Here is a 16,827-nt window from a genome sequence, read left to right on the forward strand (position 1 = left end):
GAGAGGGATGTTATAGGTCCAAGATCAATGTTAAATTTTTTAGTTGTGTGAGTCATGAATACTCAATTATAGCATGCATATAGTATTTTATAGTTCACACAGGTAGCTTCTGTATGTTATATTATTTGATCAATATAACCTTGTGCGATAAATATCATTATTTTCCCATTTTATAATCAAAGACACTAAGCTTAGGAAGTTTTGACTTGCCAGAGGCCACAAGGCCCTTACTTTACACAGCAGGGACTTTAATCCACGTCTTCTGTTTTCAAATCATTTGTTTTTTTCTTACTCATTTGAAATCACAATTATTTCTGTTAAAAATAATTATACTAAAAACTCGCTCCTTTTATAATATTGCATGTAAGTTAGGATTTTAAAAATTGAATTATTTAGAATTACTTTTTTTTATGTTAGCATTTATTTGTACACAGAATTACTTATTTTTTACACCTATCCTTTCATGTTCTTTACAAAGCAGGAAATCTGCTTTTGAAGTTCAAGATTCAATAACAGTAGGAAAATTGCTTATTCTTTACTTAGTTGATAAACCATCAAGGAACCATATAATGAAATTATACTGCCACCAGAGTATGTTTTAATTTAATCAAAATTCACTTGCCTCTAGGGCTGGTCCATGGCTCACTTGGGAGAGTGTGGTGCTGATAACACCAAGGCCATGGGTTCAGATCCCTATATAGGGATGGCTGGTTAGCTCACTTGGGAGAGCATGGTGCTGACAAAACCAAGTCAAGGGTTAAGATCCCCTTACATGTCATCTTTAAAAAAAAAAAAAAATTCACTTGCCTCTTGAATATTTATAAAAGAAGCATGGGAAACATGGTTGTTGAAATGAATTTGCTGACTGCTTATGTTTGCTATATCTAGTTCTACTATAGTATACAGAAATCATTCTTATATATTTAATTGCAATTAGTGTACATTTACTTGGTGAAAGCTTATGATCCATTTAGAATAGAATGAACATAAGTCTCATGTCAAAAAGAGAAAATTATTAAGATACATAAACAGTTCACTATAGCTTACAGAAATATTGCAGTATTGATTTTTAAAAGTACAAAATAAAACTTTTCACCAACTTTGTGGTTTTAAATTTTTTTCTCTACATTATTTCTTTTAAGGATGAATTGCAAAGGCTGCTGGGGTTGCTAAGAGACCAAGATCCCCTCTCAGAGGAGCAGATGCAAGGACTGTGCATTGAATTGAATGATTTCATTGTTGCTCTATCCTCAGTCCAACCCTCTGCCAAAAGGGAAGGCTTTGTCACTGTCCCTAATGTGACATGGGCAGATATTGGTGCCCTGGAAGATATTAGAGAGGAGCTGACCATGGCAATATTGGTAGGTAGATCAGCTGCTGAATGTTATTGGCATATGCAATGGGTTAAGGACCAGGGACAAAGCTACATGCATGTGTACCAAGCTGTATTTCTAAACTGACTTGCCTCCAACAATGGTTTTACATTCTTTTGAGGTCTGTTTTATACTGTTTCTTTAGGTTATGCTTCATTTCTATAGCAGCGAGTTAAAAAAAAAAAAAAGTTCAGATTTTGACCAAGACTAAATTGTTTGGCAACCACTTTCTAAACTCAAGTAGGGTTTTTAAGGGTCAAGACAGTTTTAACATCCATGAAACTTTGGATTAATTTTCATTTTCTTTTACTTTTCTACTTTACTGTTCATGTCATGGTTCATTAATTGAAGTGTGATCCATTTAGAGATATGTACTACTGAAAGAGAAAATACACCAGCATTTGAGAGAGTAGATATCTCTGGCTTCTGATTTCTTAGAGGAGGCCATTGCTGAAACTATTTATAAACTAGAAATTTAGATGGTTTTTTTAAAAATCTTTATTTTAAAGTGTTGAGATCGTGTGTCATTATGTCTAAAATGTTCTTAGAACTTATATTTAAGTATAAATTCCTCAAGAGCAGGGATTTTTCTGTTTATCACCATCTACCTCATGCCTGGAACAGAAGTAAGTCAGGCACTATTCATATCTTCAGGCCTCATGATCGGTGTTGAAAAAATGTGTCTGGAGATTATTTGAACATGTAATATAAAATGGACACTTGTACTGGACTGCTGTTGCTATTGTTCTTCATTCTTTCCAGGCACCAGTACGTAACCCAGACCAGTTCAAAGCTCTTGGATTGGTGACTCCAGCTGGAGTCCTCCTTGCTGGTCCTCCTGGCTGTGGGAAAACTCTGCTGGCAAAGGTATGGTGTACATTGAAATGCATGTATTTTATGAGTGTGTGTGTGTGTGTCTGTGTGTGTGTGTGTCTGTGTGTGTGTGTGTCTGTGTCTGTCTGGAAAGGAAAACTCTGCTGGCAAAGAAGGTATGGTGTACATTGAAATGCATGTATTATGTGTGTGTGTGTGTGTGTGTGTGTGTCTGTGTGTGTGTGTCTGTGTGTGTGTGTCTCTGTGTGTGTGTGTGTCTGTGTGTGTGTGTGTGTGTGTGTGTGTGTCTGTGTCTGTCTGGAAAGGAAAACTCTGCTGGCAAAGGTATGGTGTACATTGAAATGCATGTATTTTGTGTGTGTGTGTGTGTGTCTGTGTGTGTGTCTGTGTCTGTGTCTGTCTGTGTCTGTCTGGAAAGGAAAACTCTGCTGGCATAGAAGGTATGGTGTACATTGAAATGCATGTATTGTGTGTGTGTGTGTGTGTGTGTGTGTGTGTAAAGGGGATCCCGAACCCTTGACCAGTATTATCAGCCCCACACTCACAGCTAACTGGCCAGCCTTTTTACGAGTATTTCTTACTATCAGGTAGGATAATATCTAACTTTAAATGTTACAGTGAGGTAAATTGTTTGTATAATTTCTATTAGAAGTGCATTTTAGCAAAACTGACAACTTTCTTTAGGAAAGTTTCCTACTTTTTTTCTTTAATTATAAAAGGTTGTAATTGAAAAATATTTAAATCAACCATAATCTCATCAATTTTAGCACAGCAATTATCATACTTTCTGTGTTTTATATTCTAGCTTTTTAGTGAGTATTATTACATAGTTGTAGTTTGTAGCTGATCTCGTTTCCTGTTTTGGTGTAGTTATTATTTATAACTTAAATATTTTCCTCTATATTCCTTATAAATATTTTTAAAAATTGATTTTTCACAATAGAAGATATAAGTAAGCAAAAGGGAAAAGAATTGTTTATAATTCTCCTACTACTGTCTACTACTAACCACTCTTTTATTTTGTTGTTAATTCTTCCAGATATTTTTCTGTTTCCAGATATCTTTTCAGTTATTTTCAAGATAATATAAATAGCTTCTACGCATATAACTATGTGTTTCTTAATATTAACCCTTGGTAAAGACTGATACTGATGTTTTTGAGTTTTGGTTTGTAAATGAATGAATGATTGCTTTTATTGTACAAGGCATTTCTTGAGTACAGAGATTAGGATTTCACTGGAATTCCAAGCTAGGGCTATAAAGGTATTTACATGAGCATGTTTATGTAAATAAGACATTTACAGAAATTTGTGTCATTTCCATTTGATTTATAGTCTGTCTTAGTAATTCTTAGAAAGTTGTAGGTAAACTTTTACTTCCTTTGATTTTCCTTTTATTCATTTCTCATTTTCCCATTTGTCTGTTTTTCTTCTCATAAGAAAGAGGCAACTATGAAAAGGAAAATAGAGTTAAAACCACATAAAGTCCTTGCATTGTCAAAAATTATTATTATTCTTTTATTGTATATTTTTCTAATTTGTGTTTGTTTGTTTCCTCTTACTAGGCTGTGGCAAATGAGTCTGGACTAAATTTTATATCTGTCAAGGGCCCTGAGTTACTAAATATGGTAAGTTGTTGTGGCAGTGGCCATTATTTTAGATTAGGAAAAGTAAATGGTCATTCAAATTACAGGATAAAGCTATTTTCAGATCTTTGAACAATTGTGGTATTTTCATAAAATCAGTGCTGTAGGAGTGAGTTTTGCTCTACTACTTAGGGTATATAAATGCTTTCTCAGTTAGATCTATTAACCTTTGCTATAGTTTGGATATGGTTGTTCCTACCAAAACTATTTGAAACCTGATTCCCAATGTGGCAGTGTTAGGAGGTGGAGTCTAGTGGGAGGTGTTTGGATCATGGGAGCAGATCCCTCATGAGTAGAGTAATGCCCTCCCTTGGAGTGAGTTAATTCCCTTGAAAGCTGGTTGCTGAAATGAGCCTGGTACCTCCCCTCCTTCTCTCTTGCTTCCTCTTTCACCATGTGATCTCTTTACACACACTTGCTCCCCTTCTGCTCTCCACCCGAGTGGAAGCAGCCAAAGGCCCTCCCCGGGTGGAACTGCTGCAGAATTGAGAGCCAATAAAACTCTTTTCTTTGTAAATTACCCAGTCTCAGGTATTCTGTTATAGCAACACAAATGGACTAAGACAACTTCTGAGCCTGAGTTTTCATACCTGCAAAATGGAAATAATTTATTATAATTATTAATATTATAATGTGTTTACTCTGTGCCATGTATTTGTCAAACACTTTTTTATATATTGTTTTCTTTGTAGTTTAAAAAATTTTTTTGATTCATATATTATTCTTTTTTAAAATTTTGTTTATTAATATTATCATTTTTATACATTCTAAGATATTGTGAAGCAGTTGGAGGGAGGGGAAGAGGTGAGGGGGAGAGAAATAGCGTGGGAGGTGGAGGAGGAAGGAGGTGGGGCATGGTCGAAGCCCATGGCACCCCCCTCATTCTGGCAGAGGAGACCAGGGGGCTTCCAGCAGTGGCTTGGTCATTTCTGGGCTGGATGCAGATGTCGGTGGGGTGTGGCTGAAGCCCTTGGTCTCCTACCACCCTGGCTGAGGAGCCCAAGGTGTTTTTGGTGGCAGCTCGGTGGTCATCGCTGGGCTGGTTGCAGATGTTGGGGGGGGCATGGCTGAAGCTCGTAGACCCCCACTACTTTGGCTTGGAAGCCTGGGGCATTTCTGGCATCGGCTCAGTGGTTGGGGCTGGGCTGGTGGTGGGTGTTGGGGACATCGCTGAGGCTTCCAGCCTTCCCCACTCCCTGGCTTGGGAGCCCAGGGAGCTGCCGGTCCTTCTAGGTTTTATAGGTGTTCTTTGATGAAGTGAGACCTTTACTAGTTAATATCAAACTTTGTCTTTGGTCTGTGGGTATTTTCTTTTTTCTTTCAGTTCTGTGTTGGATTATTCACTGTTCCCACCATTTAAACTCTGCACTAGAACCAATTTGTTGTCCTTTGCTTATTTCTAAAGTGGGGGAACTTCCTGTAGGGACCAGCACTTGAGCCCTGTGGTTGAGCTAAATTTCTTCTTTGCTGTTCATTCCCTAGGGAAGCCTTTTTGTGTAGTTCAGGTTTTAATTGTTGACCTTGTATGTACTTCCAGGTCTCGTGAGTTCTGGTACACCTGGGTTGTGTAGAAACTGTGGTCTGGGCCTGAGTATTTTCGGCACATTGCACCCCGTACAGTTCTGTATTCCTGACCAGTCTCCACTGAGTGGTCCTGTGCTGACTGAAGGGCAGATCAGCTGTCCATGCTGTGCCCCAGTGTTTCCCCCGTGGGCGGGCCATGACCTGGTCCCATGAGATAACTCACCAGCCTCTGAGTGGCTCCTTTTTTCAGTTGTCTTTGGCTTCCCACTCCTATGTGGGTCCATGGAAATGATGTTAGTGGTCTTGTAGGCCTGCGGGCCACCAAGGCCCTGTTCTCCCCTGCCGCCTTCAAGCAACTTCATATGAAGGGCACAGCAGTGGCTCTTGCCAGCTCTCTGTGCACTCACCAAGGCCAGCCTTGAAATGGCTGGGGCTCAAGATGGTGGGAACAATCTTTTCTTTCTCTCATTGTGGCTTCTGCCTTCATGAACTCCATAGGTCTCTTCTCTCCTCTGAGCTCTAGCAGCCCCAGCTTGGCTGTCGTTGCTTTTTAATAGTTGTAGATTTGTGGGAGAGAGTGACACTTGGGGACCATCTGTTATGCCATCTTGACCAGAAGGCTCTCATATATTATTCTTTAACAACCCTTTGAGCCATAAATTATTGTTTCCTCCAATTCACAGGTAAGGAAACTTAACGTTGGAGAGGCTGTATAACTTGCCAAAGTCTGGTAGCTAGGAAGCAGAGCCAAATTTGAGTCTGGGTTTTCTGACGTCTGATCTCTTTCCCATCCTGTTGTGTGGCTCAAATGAGTTAAGTATTAAAAAATAAAAATACTTTTGGGAAAGGAAGTCACTAAAGTGCTATATCTTATTTCTGCATTTAAGCAGTTTATATCTCACATTTAAGAGACTTTGAATTTCTTATTTCTTGTCTGTTCCTATGAAGTAAAAATGACATTCTGTAAAATATTCAAAGAAGAAATGAGAGAAAGAACATTTGTTTTTAAAGGCTTTTAGAATTTATCCCTCACCCTATTTTTTTTTTTTTTTTTTAATCTTTTCTCCTGTATATTACTTTCTCCCTAAAATAAGGTATTTATACTTAAGTATCTCCTATGGGCTTTTTGTGTACCTCCTTACTTTTCTCACACTTCATTTTGACTTTGTGGGAGAGGAGGTATTAGAAATGAGCCTTGAATGGGAGGGAATTGGTGGCAGATGAGGTTGAAGAAGGTCATAACCAGACAGTGAAGGGCTTTTATAGCAATCTAGAGTTTGGATGTAATCTTCAGAATATTGGAGAGCTGATAAAAGCTTTAAAACAAGACTGTAACTATTTTTAAAGATTGTAATTAAGAAAAAAGTGTTATAAAGTGTTTCAGGCATACAAGAAGTTATAAATAGTAATATAATGAGCCCCTGTGTATCTATCAACAGCTTAAAAAAAAGAAAACTATATACTTGAAGCTCCCTGCAACCCCTCCCTAATGATGTCCCTTATTCTCTCTCCTGTAGACCTTACTACAGTCCTGAACTTGGTGCTAGTTCTGTGTACTTCTTTCTATGTTTACTATATACATATTTATCTCTAAACTAAATGTTATTATTTTATGTTTCAAAAGTGTGATGTTTATGAGACAATTGACAGTTTGAATATTTACTGGATACTTGATATTAAGGAAAATGTTAATGTTGAAGAGTGATAATAAAGTAGTTATGTTAACATCATTATCTGTTAGAGATACTGAAATATTTACAAATTAAATATAATATCTAGGATATCCTTCAAAAAAGTGAGGAAAGAAAAGTGGGCAGGAGTATAGATCAAGCAAGATGAATTAAGTTGATAATAATTGAAGCTGGGTGATAGGTTCATACGTAGTTCATTCTTCCATTATATGTACCTTAGTTATATGTTTGGAACTATACTCATAAACAGTAAAGCAAAAACAAAAATAAACCCACTTTGTGTAAATGGTATATGTTCTTTTGCAACTTCATTTTGTTGTTATTTTGTTTAATATTTTTTAAATCACTACTCATCCTTTGAGACATTCAGTGTTTATAATATTTATCTTTGATACATTTACCTCTGGTTTATTAATTTTGTATTTTATTTAATTTTACATTGAATGAATATATCTACACTTTCAAAAAGTCAGGTTTTTTTCCTTGATGGATATTTAGGTTGAACATTATATACATATATCCTTGTGGGTATTTGTGAGATTTTTTTTTCCGCTAGTGTATATACCCTGAAGTAGAATTGCTGTATCTTAGAGTATGTGCGCTTCCAAAAATACTAGGTATTGCCAGCTTTTTGAGGTGGTTGTATCAAATTGCTCCACATCCTCACCAGAACTGGTGGTATCTGATTTTTACATTTTTGCCAGTCTTATGAGTATGAAATTTTATCTCCCTGTAGTCTGATTTGTTTTCTAAGGGTAAGTGTGTGAAGAGGTCCATGGAAGATTACAGAATGACTCTGAGAGATTAGGTGATCTAATGAGGAAAATAGACAGTTTATGGTTAGGAAATGAGTTTGCTCTAAGACATTTTAGATTTTAAGAGCCATTTGGAGATGTCCAGCAGGTAGTAAGAAGTGTGAATCTGGGCTCTGAAGAGATTTGGGAGTCGGTATCATCTAAAAACCTGGGAATTGCTGGGGTCTGTAAGGATGAATATATCAAGTAAAAATATAAGAACAAGTATATTAAGGGCCTCTGACAGAACCCTGGAAGATACCAACAATTAAGGGGTAAGGAAACAAGAGCTGACATAGGAGACTGAAAGTGATTGGTCAGAAGGTAGAGGACACCTAAGACTTTCTAAGCCCAAAAACTAAAGGAAGATAATTTCTTCAACCTGTCAATGTGACCAAACAGTATAAAAGAAACTGAACTTCAGATATGGCAATTAGAAGATTATTAGAGACTTTAGGGAGAATATTTTCAATATTGGTTTTAGTAAAAGCTATATTATAATGGTGGAAAACTGAATGGCTATTAAAGAATTACAGATAATAATTCCAAGATCCTTATTTGAAATATTTCTTCCTCAAGGCCAAGATGGGCTTTTCTTTTGCTTGTATAGTTTTAATTACTGTTGCCTTTGTTGAGATTAAATTGATTTTAATCTGTCCTTTTGGTACTTTAGGTTTGCCTTCCCTTAAATTTCCTTTTACTTAGTCATTTTGTTATATCCAAAGTCCCTATGTCAGCTGTATTGATTGGTCTCTCCTGTCTCTGTCTGAAACTTTATCTCTCTCAATGCACTGATGTCTTTTCCTTTAAAATATCCACAGAATATTTTGGTTCAGCATTCCAGATATAATTTTTGCTGAATTAGATTTTACAGGAAAACCAGTCTACTATATTTGTATGCTGTACAGGATGTTATGAGAGCAGATTTTGAAAAGGACATGACTTCTGCTTTCCAAGGACTTTATAATATAATACAGTGAAGGTGTAAGAGCTCAAATATTATAATAGTACAAAGTGCTATAAGAGCAAAGAAGACAGTAATGGGAAGAAGATAGTAATGTGGATCTTTTAGAGTGTAAGAAGAAATGTTTGGAGGTAGGTTGGAAAAGCAGTTTAAGTAAGGGAAGCAGAATTAGCAAAAGTTCAAAGAAAGTACGGGATGGGTGTGAGGAAAGGAAGTTCTATTCAAATGAGAGAATAGGGCTGGCTGCTTAGCTCTGTTGGTTAGAGGATGGTGTTGTAGCACCAAGGTCAAGGGTACAGATCCCTGTACTGCCTGGCTGCTAAAAAAAGAAAAAAAAAAAAGAAGGAAGAATTATCACTCTAATCACTGACATCTGTGGAGTATTCTTTGCCTTGATCATTATTATGGCCTTATAGTCATTAAGTAACATAGATGACATCTTATGAAATAGTTGGCACTGTAAAGATGTTTCCAGATTCTGTCTTATTTACCAGTTTTATTAAAACCGTTTTTCGGGCCGAGCCCGTGGCGCACTTGGTAGAGTGCTGCGCTGGCAGTGCGGCGACGCTCCCGCCGCGGGTTCGGATCCTATATAGGACTGACCGGTGCACTCACTGGCTGAGTGCCGGTCACGAAAAAACGACAAAAAAAAAACAAAAAAAACAAAAAAAAACCGTTTTTCTTGGTCAACTAGTTTGAAATTTTACAAGAACAGTTTCTTATGTGTAGCTAAAAGTGAAACCATATCCTTACACAGGACTTTTCATATTACTTAGTCCTAACGTTGTAGCTGCTTGTGAAGTGCTATATATTTTGACTGATCTTAGTGTTTCATATTTGGATATAGATTTTAACATAGAATACACCATTATGAAACCCATTAGGTGCCCAGCTGGCTGACTTTTCCTCTTCTGATGCTGTGTGACAAAATAGCTCTTCTTTATTTAGCAAGATGACTTGTGTAGAAATAATACTAGAACAATCATTTGTCTTGTGTGCATTTAAAAGACGTTGAATTAATGAAAATTACTGCTAGGTTTTTTATATATGTAAGGCTTAGTAGATAATTCTAAAATACAATAGAATTATGGGGGTTTTTTGAGCTGGAGAAGCTCTTAAATCCCACTTAGTCTTCATTTTATAAATGAAGAAATTTATAATCTTAAATATGCAGTTGACTATTTTTACAGGTCAAAAATGTTAAATACCAGCAATTACATATGGATCAACCTAATACTTTTTAAATTCTGACTATAAATATTATTTAAATTTTGCTATCATTTGGCCCAAACCCCAAGTCTGAACTGTTTCTGCATTTTATTAATTTTCTGTGTATGTTTAGTATGTTGGTGAAAGTGAACGTGCTGTGCGGCAGGTTTTTCAGCGAGCCAAGAACTCAGCACCCTGTGTGATATTCTTTGATGAAGTGGATGCTTTATGTCCTCGAAGATCAGACCGAGAGGTAAATATCATAGATTAGTGGTTTACAGACTTTTTTAAGGTTATACTTTTGTAAGTTCCAAGTCAGTTATTTCTTATAAAGTCATTTCTTGGGAACATTGAGACTCTTTGAATGAAGAAATCTATTAATTTAAAATCAGAACTTAGTGATAACAGTTGTATTTTGCATCAGCCTCTGCATCCATTTTTTTCTGTATATTATTTTGGTTGCACTGTGTATAATCCTGACTCATAAATGAGTGGTTGGGAATGGAAATGATACTAGTTTTAAATAGCTTGCCTTGTAGTCTTGTGATACTTTTCAGTGAAATGGGTTCTTAAAACAAACAAAATATAATTTACGACATCATGGTCAGGTTATTAGCTATGGTCAGGTTATTAGCTTTAAGACCCAAAAGAATTAGTACCTGGGGAAGATGTAAAATTGGTCTTCACTGAATACCACCTTCATCAACCACACTTAGTCACAGTTCTTATAGATTTCAGTACAGAGAATGCCAGAAACAGTTGTTATCAGGAATAAAATTATGTAAAAATTCGAAGCATAACATAAAGAACATATATCCTTTCTGAAGTAGATAGCAATGACTATTTAATAAGTACATTTATTATAAGATGATAAGGAGGTGACTATATTTCTAAAATTGGAAAATTTTTTTGTGATTTATTTATTTATTTTTTTCTTTGTTTTTGTTTTTTGTTTTGGTGGCTGGCCAGTATGGGAATCTGAATCCTGGAACTTGGTGTTATCAGCACCATGCTCTAACCAAGTGAGTAACTGGCCAGCCTAGTGATTTCTTTTCTTTCTTTTTTTTTTTTTAAAAGATGACCGGTAAGGGGATCTTAACCCTTGACTTGGTGTTGTCAGCACCACGCTCTCCCAAGTGAGCGAACCAGCCATTTCTATATAGGGACCCGAACCTGTGGCCTTGGTGTTATCAGCACCACACTCTCCCAAGTGAGCCTCGGGTTGGCCCTTGATTTATTTTCAAATAGTTATTCTGTGTGTGTTTCTGTTTGTGTGTGTGTGTGTGTGTGTGTGTGTGTGTGTATTCTTAGGTTATATAACATTTATTAAACGCTTCATTTCATTAAAAATCTGTAAAGATATTGAAAAGTTGTAGAAACAAAAGTTGACTATTGTAAATGTGACTCACATCATAGCAATTTTGTTTTCTCATCCAGTAGTCATCAATGACCATCACAGAAAATCCTGTGTTATCTCTGATAGTGATCTCAGTAGCTGAGGCAGAGATTCTTCCCCTGTTCCCATCATATTTCAAAATCTAATGTAGAATCCAGAGCAAAACCCTATTTGGTATATCCAACTGGCTGGGGCATAACATACTCTGGATTTACTCCTTTTTATTTCTTTCTCTTTTACCATAAATAAGCCCTTCATTTGTCCACAGCACCTTTCATCTCTTGCAGCTCTCTATTATCAGCTGGTAAATCCAAATTTGAAGAAGTTCATTCTCAATTATTGCCTTCATGGAAGTCCGTAGCCATATGAAGTATATTTCTAACATCTAGGTTATCTATTTCTTAGATATCTACTACCACACGTTTCTGTACTCTAATATATATGGTTTCCTTTTTTAACATTTTCACCTTCTGAAGGGGATTCTAAAAATTAAAATTTTTAATTTGAATGTATTTTTTAAAAATCATATTAGTTATACATGAATACATGCTTGTGAAAAATTCAAATAAACCACAAGTATAGACAGAGTGAAAGTCTTCCCATTCATCTTCCTCTTACTCTTCTGGAAGTTACTAATACTAATAGTTTAGTGTTTAGTATGTATCATTCTAGAACTTTTTTCATAAACTTAAAAACATGTATAGTTTAGACTTTTTTATACAAATGTGGTCATTCTATCTTGATAATTTTCTCATATTATTAATAACTTTTTTTTAACTATTGCATAATATTCCACAGTCTGAATACAGAATAATTTACTCAATAATTCTCCTGTTTTGGACATTACATTGTTTCCAGTTGTTTCTCTTACAGAGAGAACTGTACTAAAATTTGTATCACATATCTGTGTGCATATGTGGGAGTATATGAGATACAGTTCTGGAAGTGGAAATCAGGGTTGAAGATGTATACGTATTAGATTTTGAAAGTTAATACTTTATCATCCTTCACAAAAACTACCACTTACATATGCCCACCAACAGTGTGTGAAAATAACCATTTCCCATGCCTTTGCCAACAATGGATAATACCTGTCTTTTTATTTTATTTATTTATTTTTTGGCAGCTGGCCAGTACAGGTACTGAATCCTGTACCTTTGTGTTATCAACACCATGCTCCAACCAACTGAGCTAACTGAGCGATCCCCCCAACTTTTTATTTTTTGTCAATTTTATTGGCAAAACATATTAAATTTTACTATGCATGTCACTGATACCAGTTAGGTTGACCACCTTCAATGAATTTCATTTCATTTTCTATAAGTTACCTGATCATATCCTTTGACCCTTTTGCTATTGAAGTATTTTTCTTTCTATTTTGACTGTTTTATTGGAGCTTTTTATGTATATTGGAAATTAGTCCTTTGTCCAGCTATGTGTGTTGATACTATTTTTTCCAGTCTTGTCACTTATCTTTAATTTTGTTTATTATATAGAATGTTTATTATATAGAATTTTAATATAATAAAATCTGGCAACTTTTTCTGTATTGATTCTGAAATTTTTTTTATATTGCTTAAATAAGACAGTGTTTGTTTTCTTAACCCAATGCTTTTTCATATTTTTTTAAATATGAATTTCATTTTATTTTATTATTTTTAAAAAATTTTACTTCTCAAAATACATTGTAGTTGATTTTCATGCCCCTTTACCCATTCCTCTCCACACCCTCGCCTCCCTGCCCATCATAGCTGTTCACTTGACTTAAATAGTTCAAGGAATTTTTGTGGTTATTCTGTCTTTACCCCCACCCCCACTTTGTTTGTGTGTTTATTTATTACTTATTTTTAGCTCCCACCAATAAGTGAGAACATGTGGTATTTCTCTTTCTGTGCCTGACTTGTTTCTCTTAGTACAATTTTCTCTAAGTCCATCCATGTTGTTGAGAATGCTAGTATTTCGTTCTTTTTTATAGCCAAGTAGTATTCCATTGTGTAGATGTACCACAGTTTCCTTATCTACTCATCAGATGATGGACATTTGGGCTGGTTCTACTTTTTCATATTTTTGAGTTTGGATTGTAATTCTGTTAATCTCCTATCAGTGTTATGTCACCAAGGTATGATAATAAAGCATACCAAATGTTTTTTTCTGGAGATATCAATGGGTTAAACCCATTACCACCTCTGCACAGAAAATTTGTTGTGAAAATGTCCATTTTGCCCAAAGCAATCTACAGATTCAATGCAATCCCCATCAAAATACAAATAGCTTTCTTCACAGAAGTAGAAAAAACAATCCAAACATTTGTATGGAACAACAAAAGACCCCTGAATAGCCAAAGCAATCCTAAGCAAAAAAAAATAAAAAAACAAAGCTGGAGGCATAGCACTACTCGACTTCAAATTATGTTACAAAGCTATTGTAACCAAAACAGTATGGTACTGGTATAAAAACAGACACTCAGATCAATGGAATAGAATAGAGAACCTGGGAATTGACCCACATACTTACAGCCAACTGATCTTTGACAAAGGCAGCAAGAATATACATTGGGGAAAAGACTTGCTTCTTCAATAAATGGTGCTGGGAAAATTGGACATCCATATGCAGAAAAATGAAACAACATGGACCTCTCACCATATACCAAAATCAACTCAAAATGGATTAAAGACTTAAATATAAGACCTGAAAACATAAAATTACTAAAGGAAAATATAGGGGAAACACTCCAGGTAGTAGGACTGGGTAAAGACTTTATGAACAATACCCCAAAAGCACAAGCAACAAAAGAGAAAATAAATAAATGGGATTATATCAAACTAAAAAGCTTCTGTGCAGCAAAGGGAACAATCAACAGAGCAGAAAGATGATCTGCATAATGGGAGAAAATGTTTGCCAACTATACATCCGACAAGGGATTAATATCCAGAATACAGAAAGAACTCAAGCAACTATACAGTTTAAAAAAGCAAATAATCCAATCAAAAAATGGGCAAAGGAGATGAATAGACATTTTTCAAAGGAAGACATACAAATGGCCAACAGGTACATGAAAAAATGCTCAGCATCAGTAGTCATCAGAGAAATGCAAATCAAAACCACATTGAGATACCACCTTGCTCCAGTTAGATTGGCCATTATTAAAAAGACTGAGAATAACAAATGCTGGCAAGGTTGCAGGTAAAGGGGAACTCTTCTACACTGTTGGTGGGATTGTAAACTAGCATAACCATTATGGAAAACAGTATGAAGGTTTCTCAAACAACTATAGACAGAGCTACCGTATGATCTAGCATTCCCACTGCTGGGTATATATCCAGAGGAATGGAAACCACGTTGAAGGACACTTGCACTCCCATGTTCATTGCAGCTCTTTACAACAGCCAAAATATGGAACCAACCTAAGTGTCCATCGATGGACGACTGGATAAGAAAATGTGGTATATATACACAATGGAGTACTACTCAGCCATAAAAAAGAATGAAATTCTGCCATTTGCAGCAACATGGATGCATCTGGAGAAAATTATGTTAAGTGAGATAAGCCAGACAAACAGAAATACCACATGTTCTCACTCATAACTGACTGCTAGGAAGGAAGGGAGGGAGGGAGGGAGGTGGGGAGAGAAGGAGGGAAGAAGGAAGGAATGAAGGAGAGAAAGAAAAGACCACAACAGTAAGTTGAACTTTGAGAAGGAGAGAACAAACCTAAGGATGCTAGAGATGGGGGACGGACGGAGGGGGTTGGGAAGTGATAGGTCGGGCCAAGGGCATAAAGAAATATCATGATTTGTAAGAATGAATATGCTAATAATAAATAAAAAAAAAATTTAAAATGTGTTTTACACCTTGAACAAAACAAAAAAATTTATGTCAAGGAAAGACAGTTACTGTAATGACAAAACGAAACACAGCACTACTTTTCTCATTTCCTCCATTGTGCATCTTTTTGTTTGTTTGTTTCTGTGTTTAAGTGATTTATCCCTCTTGTTACCAACTCCTTGAACCTTTCTCTTGTATTTTGCCCTGAGGTAGCCATACTTTGTATTATTTGCTTAAAGGAAAAGAGAAAATGCCTCAGTGTCCCAGATACTCCTGCACATATTGCACTGAAAGATCTGGAACAGCTGATACACTGGAGAATCTGGAGTTCAAAAGCTGAGTATAGATTTGCCCAAAAAGTTCATTGAATAACTTGGAAGCATAGGCCTGAATAAATTGGGATCAGGTAGTTCTGAAATTGTGTTTCATCTCTCCCCTTATCTAACAATGAGACTTTGGACAAACTACCTCTGTAAGCCTCCATTTCCTCTTCTGGACTGTGGATAATGACCAGATTGCTGGGGAGGTCCACTGAGAGATCACATTTTGCACAGTGTCTCCATATAGTGATTCCTCAGAAAATGAAAATTGTCTCTTGACAAAAGCTTTCATTCCAGTTAGCAAATGTATTCTTTTGTATGGAAAAATAATAGTTATTTTTTTTCTTTGTATTGAGAGTTGATGGAACTAGATTTATTTCTTTTTAGACAGGAGCAAGTGTACGGGTGGTAAATCAGCTGCTTACAGAAATGGATGGTCTGGAAACACGTCAGCAGGTTTTTATTATGGCAGCCACTAACAGGCCAGGTAAGAAAGAATATAATACAGATCAGTCTAAAAACCTACAGCATTTTGTAAACAATATAATTTACATACATCCTAGTAAAGGAAGATTAAGTTTTGGCAACACCTATTTGGTTCATAAGTTGAAATAAAACCTCAGAAGGCTTTGCATAAGATAGAGTAAAAAGCACAGTATTGTTGCCTGCATTCCATGAGATTGTTTCTCTGTGTTGATGCTTAGAAAGTTGTCTTGCTGGCACATTTGCAGCATGTGCTTTTGACCATAAAACTATTCTCAGAATTTGTTTTCTGTCAAGACTATAAGAAGCAAGAAACAGAGACTCTTCACTATATCTGAAAGTTGAAGATATGAAGATAGATTATTAAGGTTTTATACTGGAGCCATGCCCCTCTACTTGCTCTTAACTATTATTTAAAATTATTTTCAAGCTTAAGCCTTCTGTAAGGGATTTAGAAAAGGACTCAAGACTTCAAAAGTGCTGAAGATGGCTTTTATTTTGGATCCCAAATTCTCTTCATTTTGTTTAATACTTTGCCCTCAGTATGAGCCACTCTATCATAGCTGCTCCTGCAGTGATACTTGTGGTAACTGTGTCAGCTAGCAATGATATGGTACTTTAGTTGCTTGAATGTATTCATCAGTTGTCAAACTGATGTAATTTTTCATTTCTTGTAAGTTACTGTGGAAACCAAAACCTTGATGAATTAGATACCATTTCATTTTATAATGAAAATTTGAAAGTTTGTTATGATTTATAATTTGACTCT

The 16,827-nt window shown here is 35.9% G+C and overlaps 1 protein-coding gene across 6 annotated transcripts in view; it reads left to right on the plus strand.

Annotated features, from left to right (window-relative positions):
• NVL (nuclear VCP like) overlaps positions 1 to 16,827 on the plus strand; it is a 105,525-nt gene that overhangs the window by 43,585 nt on the left and 45,113 nt on the right. For 4 of the 6 annotated variants that reach the window (XR_010024889.1, XM_063114560.1, XM_063114561.1 and 1 more), the window contains 5 exons: positions 1,143 to 1,361; positions 2,136 to 2,240; positions 3,772 to 3,834; positions 10,168 to 10,287; positions 15,963 to 16,062. Coding sequence is in view for 4 of the 6 variants with exons in the window: in XM_063114560.1 (XP_062970630.1) it covers positions 1,143 to 1,361; positions 2,136 to 2,240; positions 3,772 to 3,834; positions 10,168 to 10,287; positions 15,963 to 16,062 (607 nt within the window). In the remaining 2 variants the exon portion in view is untranslated. Of the gene's footprint in view, positions 1 to 1,142; positions 1,362 to 2,135; positions 2,241 to 3,771; positions 3,835 to 10,167; positions 10,288 to 11,003; positions 11,057 to 15,962; positions 16,063 to 16,827 lie in introns of all 6 variants that reach the window. The other 2 variants (XR_010024890.1, XM_063114562.1) reach the window with 2 other exon arrangements.

The sequence above is a fragment of the Cynocephalus volans genome, chromosome 11 (assembly GCF_027409185.1).
Source record: "Cynocephalus volans isolate mCynVol1 chromosome 11, mCynVol1.pri, whole genome shotgun sequence".
Taxonomy (NCBI): Eukaryota; Metazoa; Chordata; class Mammalia; order Dermoptera; family Cynocephalidae; genus Cynocephalus; species Cynocephalus volans.